Here is a 12,244-nt window from a genome sequence, read left to right as displayed (position 1 = left end):
ACTCATTCTCCTAGATGACCTTAGATGGACAAATTGAGGACTCTCCCCGGACAAGGAGAATACAGAATAAACAACGATTTACATTTCTTTCACTCATTCAACAAACATTTACAAAGCATCTACAGTGTGTCAGGAGCCAGGTATCTAAGATAAATGTGATAGCTTCTACTCTCAAAGAATATAGAGCAAAAAATATATTTGTAGGGCAAAAGAAGAAGAAGTGAAGTTGCTCAGTTGTGTCCAACTCTTTGCGACCCCATGGACTGTAGCCTACCAGGCTCTTCAGTCCATTGAATTTTTCAGGCAAGAGTACCGGAGTGGGTTGCCATTTCCTTCTCCAGGGGAGCTTCCTGACCCGGGGATCGAACCTGTCTCTCCCGCATTCCAGGCAGACGCTTTACTGTCTGAGCCACCAGGGAAGCCCAAAGTTTTTTTGTAGGGCAAAGTTTTTTTTTTTTTTTTTTTGACTGCATCATGCAGCTTGTGAGATCTTAGTTCCCTGACCAGAGATGGAACCCGTGTCCCATGCAGAGGAAGCAGAGTCCTAACCACTGGACCACCAGAGAATCCCCCTCCCTTTTTAGGGCAAACTCTTAAAAGATCGAGGTTTTTTAGTAAATATGATGGTATAGTTAAAAATTCTAATCACACTAGTTTTTGCTTTCAAAATAATTATTTAAATGCTTCTATATTTTTTGTTTCCATCTTAATGGAATGAGCCTGAAGCTGAAGCTCCAATACTTTGACCACCTGACATGAAGAGCCGACTCAGTGGAAAAGACACTCTTGCTGGGAAAGATTGGAGGTAGGAAGAGAAGGGGACGATAGAGGATGAGATGGTTGGATGACATCACCGACTCAATGGACATGAGTTTGAGCAAGCTCCGGGAGATGGTGGAGGACAGAGGAGCCTGGTGTGCTGCAGTCCATGGCGTCACAAAGAGTCGGACATGACTGAGTGACTGAACTGAACTGAAGATTTCTCAACTTTGGCATTATTGACATTTAGTGACTGAACAACAACAATGGAATGAGGAAGACAGATTTGAAACATGTTTCCTTTTTGTCCTGGGTCATCCTTTCCAATTTCTAAAATTCCTTTTTCTCTATATGGTGTGTGTGTGTGTGTGTGAGGGAGAGACAGACAGAGACAGAGACAGAGACAGACAAAGAGGTAGGGGGGTGATTTATAGTTTTTGAAAAGACGGAGAACTTAAAAAAAATGTCTTAATACCTGGGGCAAGATTGAAATAAATATGTTTTCACATTATGAAGTCTCATTGTGAGCATGGGGCAAGATTAATTTTAAGCCAGTTCTTGTATATTCTTTACTCCATGGTGTTCGAAAGCTGGCTTCAAGTCCCTCAGAAGAAAAGATAAAAAAAAAAAAAACAACCCAGTAAGATTCCTTTTCTCCCCATAGTTGCCAGCCTAGGAAGACCAAGGGAACCCCAGGTTTCACACACCCCCAAGTCCAGCCTCTTACTCCCATCTTTTTTGTGTGCGAATTGAGCCGTTGAGGTGAGCCTGTGAGAGTGCCCAAATGCTTGACAGTCAAGGCTTGCTTTAGAGGACCGCAGTGAGTGGGACTCAACAGTTCAGGCAGAGACTTTAGTGTCTTCAAGAGATTCAGATTCAATTGTATCAGGAATGGAGCATGTGCTCCACCTGTCAACTTTCAGAGGAAGAACGATCAATCAGCACAGTAGCCTGTAGCAGTGATGACACACCTGTTAATTGGGTTTGGAGGACATGTGTCCAGTGGATCAGTCTCCCACACAGTTTGCAAAGGAGACAAAGACTGTTGAGTTAGCTGAAGGCTGTGCAAATCAATACCTGTTCCTGTAATATTAGGATTCATGTGCAGAAATTACAGAGGAATGAGAAGAAAAAGGCCTAATTGTGTTTTGGAACAAAAAGTGAAAATGTACTATCTACTTTCCCTTTAAGTAAGTGGCTTAAAAAAATGTTCAGATAGTTGTGGTGGTTTTCTTTTTGGCACTTGTGCTGGACTTTCAAATGGTTCCGACTCTGCTACAGATATTATACAGGAGCTGCCAAAGGTTTAATGGCAACGAGATCTCTTTCCAGCCTCTCCTGAATCAGAGATTGGCTCTCAAAGGTGGCAGAAGAAAATGTTCAGATAACTAAACTTCAGAAATGTGGAGAGTTCTAAATTATTTAATTTCCTTCAAATAAAGACAAAATATGGGACTTTCCTAGTGGTTCAGTGGTTGGGACTCTATATTCCCAGTGCAAGGGGCCCTGGATCCATACCTGTTTGGGGAACTAGACCCCACATGCTACAACTAAGAACCTGCATGCTGAAACTAAGATCCAGTGTGACCAAATTAAAAATAATAATAATAAAATAAATTTTTAAAAAAAGACTAAATATTCAACATGCAGTTATGTTGTTTCTATTAATTTTTCTTTCTTCTCTTATGGCCTACACACCAATCAACAGATTTTCACAGAACCCCTACTATGTGCCAGGCTCTGTGAGTGGTCCATAGGTGCAAGCCCCCTAGGAAGTCCTGGGATACAGTGCAAGGAGTAAGGACTTTGGAATTGTATCTTGAGCTAATAAAAATTTCAGGGTGAAAGTATTTTATGCTACTGACTTAAGTATTTTATGCTACTGACTTAATAATCCAGAGGAAGAGAGGAAGGTAAATAATTAGTATAAAATGACTTTACAAAGAATTTTGGAATAGCAGAAAGAACTAGGCTAACCACGTTATTTCCTACCAGGGTACTGTAGGGGATCCTGGTTTTAATGAATAAATAAAAATGATATGTAATTATTGTATCAGTTGCTTGTATCTAAGTGAGTGCTTCTGGAGTTACTTGATGATGCTTAAAAATCTTTGGTCTCTGAAGTGTATAATGTCTCCTTGACTCTTATCTATATTATTAATTTGCAGATCAAAGTTAACTTGGTGCTATGCAAATGAAAAAACTTCACAGGAAAATTTTAAATCCATATAATTTGTAACAGAATTGCAATATATTTTGAGGAAATGTGTCAATGTATCTAAAAGAGACATTATGACTTAAAGCAGCGTTATGCGATTGAATTTTCTGAAGTGATGGAATATTCTGTATCTGCAGTGTCTCAATAAGGTTGCCACTAGCTCCCTGTGACTACTGAGCACTTGAAATGTGACTAGTACAAGTGAGAAAGTAAACTTTACATTTTTGGTTAGTGGCTACCTTATTTGTTGGTGTAGGTTTAAAGAAACAGTGAAACTGGATCCCAAGAATCTGAATTCCAGCCCTCTCCTTTTTACCTTGGACAATTCATTTAACCTCTCTGAGCCTCAATTTTCACTTGAAAATGAGAATATAAATAATATCTACCTCATAGCATTTGGGGTAAGAGGTACTGAGATGATGTTCAGGTATTCTCTTACTTCCAGAATAAGTGTCAATCGAGTACTAAAGTTAAATATGTGGAAAGTGAATAACTCTTTCATATAAAGGGAGTTTCCATTCTTGGAGAGATTAAAAATGCAGTTGACCTTTGAACAATATGGGTTTGAACTGTGTGGGTCCACTTATTGTTTTCAACAGTAAATAGTATAGTAATGCACCACCTGTGGTTGGTTTCATCCTTTAGGGCAGATAAGTTATATACTCGGATTTTCAACTGCACAGAGTCGGCCTTCTAACCCTTGCATTGTTCAAGGGTCAACTGTACTATCAAATTCATAATTATCCTCACCATTCAGATACAATATGTAATGACAGTGCTTATAACTATTAACTGCAAGCAACACCATTAGCAATAGCCAGAAATGGTCATGGGTATCAATGTACAATGCCCAAAAGGGCTGGCAGTCAGAAAGTTAAATTTACAGAAACTGAGGTCAACTTCTGTATGGAAAATACATGGAGAACAGAAAAGCAGGATGAAAATGTTAATACAATCACTTTATTATTGCTATAATTAAAGATATAATTCTATTTGCTGGCCCAAAGAGGTTAAATAAACTTATTCCATTTAACTGGGAGAAGCTAAGGCACAAATGAGCACAATAGGCTAGTGGTTAGGAGATTGAATACTTTCACTGGATTTAATCAAGTGAAATAAGACATGAAAATTACTTAGGAAAGGATATGTATCTCCTCTCAAGAAAAGAGGTCAAGGTCAAGAAACAGCAGTTAGAATTGGACATGGAACAACAGACTAATTCCAAATTGGGAAAGGAGTACGTCAAGGCTGTATATCATCACCTTGCTCATATAACTTATATGCAGAGTACATCATGTGAAATGCCAGGCTGGATAAATCACAAGCTGGAATTAAGATTGCCAGGAGAAATATCAGTAACCTTAGATATGAACATGACACCACCCTTATGGCAGAAAGCGAAGAAGAACTAAAGAGCCTCTTGAGGAAAGTGAAAGAGGAGAGTGAAAAAGCTGGTTTAAAACTCAACATTCAAAAAGCAAAGTTCATGGGTCATGGCATCCAGTCCCATCCCTTCATGGCAAATAGATGGGGGAAATGATGGAAATAGTGATTGACTTTCTTTTCTTGGCCTCCAAAATCACTGCAGATGGTGACTGCAGCCATGATATTAAAAGACGTTTGCTCCTTTGAAGAAAAGCTATGACAAACCTAGACAGCATATTAAAAAGCAGAGACATTCTTTAACTGACAAAGGTCCACCTAGTCAAAGCTATGGTTTTTCTAGTAGTCATGTATGGATGTAAGAGTTGGACTATAAAGAAAGCTGAGCACCGAAGTATTGATGCTTTTGAACTGCGGTATTGGAGGAGACTCTTGAGAGTCCCTTGGACTGCAAGGAGGTCAAATCAGTCAATCCTAAAGGAAATGAGTCCTGAATATTTATTGGAAGGACTGATGCTAAAGCTGAAGCTCCAGTACTTTGGCCACCTGATTCGAAGAAATTACGTGTTGGAAAAGACCCTTGTGTTGGGAAAGACTGAAGGCAGGAGGACAAGGGGATGACAGAGGATGAGATGGTTGGATGGCATCACTGACTCGACGGACTTGAGTTTGAGCAAGCTCTGGGAGTTGGTGATGGACAGGGAAGCCTGGCGTGCTGCAGGAATCGGACACGACTGAGCAATTGAACTGAACTGAATGCCACCTATAAGAACTAAAAATGTCAGCTCTTATTATAATAATAAGTGACACTATTAGGAACTCCATGAGATTAGAAGCCTTTGGATATTTTTCAGTTCACAAGAGTTATGGGAGTACAGAGTGATGTTTGTACAGATTGAATTCTACATAACTGTACATAGAAAGATCAAATCAATTTTCCATATCAGAATCAATCAGGAACTGAATCTACTTGTTTTGATACCACTTCAAATCTATTTTTGGCATGAGGCATGAATGAGTGAATAAATGAATGAGTGACTAAAATGCCACCTGAGTCTCCCACGAACTCAATAAAATAAGCTGATGACATTCATGAGTCAACATACAAATTTCTCCAAATCTGAGGTAATATGGAGGCAATTAACACCAATTGGGAGAAATGACCTACCAGTCATGTATTTCAAGTTCCTGGTGATTATGGCCCTAGATCACTTTCGGAGGCATATGATTCTTTAACCAGTCATCCACAGCCACTCCCAAGGGCATGGGAAAGTTTTGAAGGAGTACTAGGACAGGAAAGAGCAGGGCCAGTGTCTTAAGGCCAGAGAAACCACTCTCTGAGGAGTGGCGTGAAACCAGCTTTACTGTGAAGCAGAGATTACATCATTGCTGATCCTAGTCTTTTCTTCACATTATCCAGAATCCTCCTTTTTTGTCTCACCACCTAAACTTTTGCCATCTATAACTCTTTTGGTTTATCAAGGCTCCTCTAAAATGCACATTCCGCTAGGCACACCTCCTCCCTCCAAAAATAAAACATTGTAGAAGATAGTATCACTCACATGATAGTTACACTGTAAGGAATTCTGAAATGGATATTCAAATCAAGATTTTGTGACTTTTCTACTAGGAATGTGACACGATGCATGCATGCTTAGTCGTATTCAACACTTTGTGGTCTTTTGTACTGTAGACCGCCAGGCTCCTCTGTCCATGGCATTTCCCAGGCAAGAATACTGGAGGGGGTTGCCATTTCCTTCTCCAGGGGATCTTCCTGACCCAGGGACTGAACCCTATATCTCCTGTATCTCCTGCACCACAGGCGGATTCTTTACCTGCTGAGCCATTGGGGGAATTTTTCTCATTTTATAGGATAATGAACATTTTCTTAAAATATTTCTATGGCACCCGCAGGCTCCCACAGCGTCATTCTTGGCCTTGAACTACCTACATTTTCTCACAGTGATTTGACGTTTTTAAAAAATTTTTTTTTAATTGAAGAATTTACAATGTTGTGCTAGTTTCATATGTACAGCAAAGTGATTCAGTTATATACACACACACACATACACATGTATTCTTTTTTAGATTCTTTTCCCTTATAGGTTATTACAAGACATTGAATATAGTTCCCTGTGCTATATGGTAGGTCCTTGTTGCTTATCTGTTTTACATATAGTAATCTATTTGAACTTTTTTTAGGAAGAGAATTTGTTCCTGTCATTTATCTCTGTCCAGAGTGCTTGCATCCTCAGTCAGGGGATAAAGAACCATTAGCCAGAGATTTTTTTTTTTTTTTATCACCTTAAGATGGAAGGGATAATTTCTCTGTTTTACTTTCTTTTTGCTGCTCGCATGGCTGTGGGGTCCTAGTTCTCCTCCCAGGGACTGAACCCAGGCCCTTGGCAGTGAAAGCACAGAGCCTTGATCACTGGACTGCCCGGGAATTCCCAATATTTCTCTTTAGAGTGTGATTTTATTAATTATCACAGGTTTGTTATACTCACAGATACAGGACTTTACTTTTTGAACTTTGATAATCAAAGAGATACAAATCAATAGGAAAGCGGATACCTTACCTTGCGTCCCATTTGGGGAGTGCAATTATTCCTGGTATCCTCTTCCATGGTGCCACCCTGGTGACCCACCATGTCTCCTCCCGGTCTGCTTCCGTTCTGTTTTAGAGTCCTTTCATTTTCTTTCTGTGGATTCACGGTAACAGTTGACCAAAGGTTAAGCTTAAAGATAAGCTGGAGGAGGTAGTCGTGTCCCAGAGCTTGAATTAGCGGAGATCCAAGTTGCCAGGCGCTCTTCCTTTATTTACCACCAGCTTCCTGTTGTCCTCTCAGGGCTGTTGTTCACTGACAATTGCCGTGCTCTGCGCTGGCTCAGTGATGGCCTGTTGTGTGGGGACAGGCAGGTTGTGGTGAAAAAGGCCATTGTTTCCTCCACCCTGTCCCTCCCTGGAGCTATGGCAACAAATTCCGTTGGTGAATTAACTATGTTATTGTGTGTCGGCTCAACTGATTATGCTCCTGGAATGACAAACATTTTGGCTCTTTTTTTCAGGGTAAAAAGTGGTCAAGACCTTGAAGTGTTAATCTACAACTCAGCACTTTCTTTAGGTGTGAGAATAAAGATAGAGAAAATAAATCTCTCAAAGGGACTTTGATTCTAATAAACATTTTATCTTTTTCAAGTATTCTAAACACCATTGGAAGTGAATTTGTGCATTTTAACAATGTGGAGTCTTCACAATTTGTGTTACATTCATTCCCCCTGAGATAAAAGAACAATAGTGTTCTTATGTGTGCTTGGGGCTTTCTCTGAAAAAAATATTTTAAAAACATTTGCTGCAGCAAAGTGCCATGGGAACTTTGGAGGCTGTTAACATGAGTATCATAACCCAGTTCAGAAAAACTGCTGTCCTTCTAAATTCTCCTAGGGCTTCCATTGGTTAAGACTCTGTCCTTCCACTGCAGCGGGCGCGGGTTCAGTCCCTGATCAGGGAAACTAAGATCCCACATGCTGTGTGGCACAGCCTAAATAAATAAATTAAAATAAATCCACCTGAGGCATGTAAAGATTTCCTATGTCCCATCCTAGCAGGAAAAGTCTTTTTTTTTTTTTTTAGGAAAAGTCTTAATCACTTTCGTATATATTTCATCTTCCAGATGATAAAACTTGCTCTGATCAGTAGAAGGATATTTCCAGGGTTTCCATCTGTCCATCCATCCATCCATCCTGTACTTTCTCTCATCAGGTTCAGAGCTGGTTGTTGGGGAGCTCTGTCAGTGAATTTGTGGCTGGTTTCCTAGCATGGTTGTATGGAGTGTGCTGACTCGGTGAGCTGCAATCACATTTCCAAGGATCCCATTCCCTTAGTTTTGGGTTAGAGTTGGCCCAAAGAGGAATTTGCTTAAGATTTGGAAGGCACAATCTTCCAAAGAGAGTGAAGAGAGTGGTTGGGTGTGCTGACAGAGGGGGAGGTGAAAGTGAGTCCCAGCCTGTCCTCATTCTCTTCACTCTGTGTGCAGATCTTCTTCCCAACTGCTGACACTGTTGATTAACTGCAGCCCAGGGTCCACTCTCAGAGGTGTGTGCAGCCCCACAGGGCTTCCCAAAGCTTCTCGTGGGCTTCCTCCTTCACTTTGGCAGCTAGATATGCTGGGCTTCTAGGTGGGTGCCAGGTGGGTGTCCTCTCTCATCCTCTAACCCCCTGGACCTGTGGGGAGTTCTTTGAAGCCCCAGATGCTCAGAGAAAAGGATGATCTTGGGGGAAGCAAACTGTGTCAGCTCTATCACAGAAGACACACACCTGAATTTGGGGGACAAGTGTCCTTGTGGTCCAGAAAATGTTCTATGCCAGGAGATGGGCAACTGGGCCTCACCTTCAGAGCTCGTGAAATCACCCTCCTTTTGCATGAATTCCCCAGCAGCATTGTTTACCTTCTAGTACCTCACCAGTGGGCAGGGTATGCCTTGGATCATGGCCTTGGGTGCCATGTTTAAGGGGGCCCTACTTTAGCTCTTCTCCTCCTCGGAGTCCATGTGGTCATGGAGATAGAGTACATGCCTTGGGACTCGTACTCCCCTTCTAGAACACCCTGGAGTTCTCTGCCAAAATGTCCTCAGCCTGCTTTCAAGGCATGTGCTGCATATCCCTGGGGATGGTGGGAAGGGGGCGGGAGGGTTAGTCAAGCTTTTAGCAGGAAAACGTGAACAGAATCTGGATATCTGGGCTGGCTCCACCTTGTAGTGTGGTACAGAGGAGGGGACTCTAGCTGCCACCAGTCATAGAAGCCTGGTGGGCTACAGTCCATGGGGTGGAGAAGAGTCAGACACAGTTGAGTGACTAAACACACACACACACACACACACACACACACACACTGTTAGCCTATATTAAGATATATACTATATGGGCTTCCATTTATATTCCTGTCCTGACCCCACAAATATTAAAGCATGCACAGCTAGAGGTATTCTAAATTGCTGTAGAAATTAACGAATTCATTAGCATTTTCTGGTTATTTTGCTTACAGTTAATCATAGGTAGCTTGTTATGAAAAGTCTTGATCCTCTCTGAATCTATGAACAATATGCTTTTCTGAATCTAAGTAGCTAAGAGTTAGATTCCGGACTGAGGTGAAATAATTTGCTCCACCTAGTATAGTTCTAGGTATATGCTAGTAGTTGCTTTGAAAACAATTGTTAAATGAACTGAATATCTACACACAAAAATGAACCTTTATTCTTATCTCACACCATATGCAAAAATTAACCATGAAATGGATCATAGACCTGGATTTCTAGAATAAAACCTAGGACCGAATCTTTGTGACCTTGGTTTAAGCAGAGATTTCTTAGATAGGACACAAAAAGCATGAACCATAAAGGAAAAAAAATGGATACATTCAGTTCAGTTCAGTCACTCAGTCGTGTCTGACTCTTTGTGACCCCATAGACTGCAGCACGCCAGGCCTCCCTGTCCATCACCAACTCCCGGAGTTTACCCAAACTCATGTCCATTGAGTCAGTGGTGCCATCCAACCATCTCATCCTCTGTTGTCCCCTTCTCCTCCCACCTTCAATCTTTCCCAGCATCAGGGGCTTTTCCAATGAGTCAGCTCTTCGCATCAGGTGGCCAAAGTATTGGAATTTCAGTTTGAACATCAGTCCTTCAAATAAACACTCAGGACTGATCTCCTTTAGGATGGACTGGTTGGATCTCCTTGCAGTTCAAGGGACTCTCAAAAGTCTTCTCCAACACCATAGTTCAAAATCATCAATTCTTTGGTGCTCAGCTTTCTTTACAGTCCAACTCTCACTTTCATACATGACTACTGGAAAAACCATAGCTTTGACTAGATGGACCTTTGTTGGCAAAGTAATGTCTCTGCTTTTTAACAGGTTGTCTAGGTTGGTCATAACTTTCCTTCCAAGGAGCAAGCATCTTTTAATTTCATGGCTGCAATCACCATCTGCAGTGATTTTGGAGCCCCCCCAAAAATAAAGTCTGCCACTGTTTCCTCATCTATTTGCCATGAAGTGATGGGACCAGAGGCCATGATATTAGTTTTCTGAATGTTGAACTTTAAGACAACTTTTTCAGTCTCCTCTTTTTTCTTGGATACATTGAATTACATAAAAAATAAAGAACTTTTACTTCAATAAATTTTTTTGAAGTTAAAAAATAAAGGCCTTCTGATCTTTAAAATTAAGAAAACAAAAAGTCATAGACTGAGAGAAAGTATTTGCCAAGCACATATTTATAAAGGACTTTTATTTTGGATATATAAAAATTCTTGTAATTTAATAATTGGGCAAATAACTCATTTTTTAAAAAATGGGCAACAGACTTGAACAAATAATTCATCAAAGAATGTAGACAAGAGATGACCAGGTGACTTCTCATTTCTGCTTTTGCTTTTACAGTGCATGGACAATGTCACTACCATCCTTACATCAAGAAAAATGTGGATGAATCAGTGACTTTTCTTAGACAAGAAAATTCTAAAAAAGAATTGGGAAAATGGCAAAACATCATCTCTGAAGCTGGAAACATAGGCACATATGGAGAAACACAGGTGAGAACTGCTTCAGTTCAGTTCACTTCAGTTCAGTCACTCAGTCATGTCCGACTCTGCGACCCCATGAATCACAGCACACCAGGCCTCCTTGTCCATCACCAACTCCCAAAGTTTACCCAAACTCATGTCCATCAAGTCGGTGATGCCATCCAGCCATCTCATCCTCAGTCGTCCCCTTCTCCTCCTGCCCCCGATCCCTCCCAGGGTCTTTTCCAATGAGTCAACTCTTCGCATGAGGTGGCCAAAGTATTAGAGTTTCAACTTTAGCATCAATCCTTCCAATGAACACCCAGGACTGACTAGTCCTTAGGATGGACTAGTTGGATCTCCTTGCAGTCCAAGGGACTCTCAAGAGTCTTCTCCAACACCACAGTTCAAAAGCATCAATTCTGTGGTGCTCAGCTTTCTTTATAGTACAACTCTCACATCCATACATGACCACTGGAAAAACCACAGCCTTTAAAAAAAAAAACAACAACCATAACCTTGACTAGATGAACTTTTGTTGGCAAAGTAATGTCTCTGCTTTTTAATATGCTGTCTAGGTTAGTCATAACTTTCATTCCATGGAGTAAGCATCTTTTAATTTCATGGCTGCAATCACCATCTGCAGTGATTTTGGAGCCCCCCAAAATAAAGTCAGTCACTCTTTCTCCATCTATTTGCCATGAAATGATGGGACCAGATGCCATGATCTCAGTTTTCTGAATGTTGAGCTTTAAGCCAACTTTTTCACTCTCCTCTTTCACTTTCATCAAGAGGCTTTTTAGTTCCTCTTCACTTTCTGCCATAAGGGTGGTGTCATCTGCATATCTGAGGTTATTGATATTTCTCCTGGCAATCTTGACTCCAGCTTGTGCTTCTTCCAGCCCAGTGTTTCTCATGATGTACTCTGCTTATGGACTTCCCTGGTGGCTCAGAGGGTAAAGTGTCTGCCTACAATGCAGGAGACCCAGGTTCGATCCCTGGGTCGGGAAGATCCCCTGGAGAAGGAAATGGCAACCCACTCCAGTACTCTTGCCTGCAAAATCCCATGGACTGAGAAGCCTGGTAGGCTACAGCCCATGGGGTCGCAAAGAGTTGGACACAACTGAGCGACTTCACTTCACTTCACTTCACTCTGCATATAAGTTAAATAAGCAGGGTGACTATATACAGCCTTGACGTACTCCTTTTCCTGTTTGGAACCAGTCTGTTGTTCCATGTCCAGGTCTAACTGTTGCTTCCTGACCTGCATACAGATTTCTCAGGAGGCAGGCCAGGTGGTCTGGTATTCTTATCTCTTGAAGAA

The 12,244-nt window shown here is 41.2% G+C and overlaps 1 protein-coding gene and 1 non-coding gene across 2 annotated transcripts in view; one reads left to right on the top strand and one right to left on the bottom strand.

Annotated features, from left to right (window-relative positions):
* Window positions 1-7,312, bottom strand: part of PCYT1B (phosphate cytidylyltransferase 1B, choline) — a 147,728-nt gene extending 140,416 nt beyond the window's left edge. Inside the window, exon 1 of the mRNA XM_043897114.1 lies at window positions 6,940-7,312. Within this exon, the coding sequence (XP_043753049.1) occupies window positions 6,940-7,011 (72 nt within the window). The 5' untranslated portion in view covers window positions 7,012-7,312. The remainder of the gene's footprint in view (window positions 1-6,939) is intronic.
* Window positions 1,977-2,124, top strand: LOC122691119. Its single transcript, XR_006340355.1, has one exon. It is a non-coding gene; the product is annotated as a small nucleolar RNA SNORA12 (small nucleolar RNA).
* Window positions 7,313-12,244: the final 4,932 nt, after the last annotated feature.

The sequence above is a fragment of the Cervus elaphus genome, chromosome X, assembly GCF_910594005.1.
Source record: "Cervus elaphus chromosome X, mCerEla1.1, whole genome shotgun sequence".
In the NCBI taxonomy this organism is placed as follows: Eukaryota; Metazoa; Chordata; class Mammalia; order Artiodactyla; family Cervidae; genus Cervus; species Cervus elaphus.
Note: the sequence above shows the minus strand (reverse complement) of the source record. Positions and strands in the feature narration are given on the sequence as shown.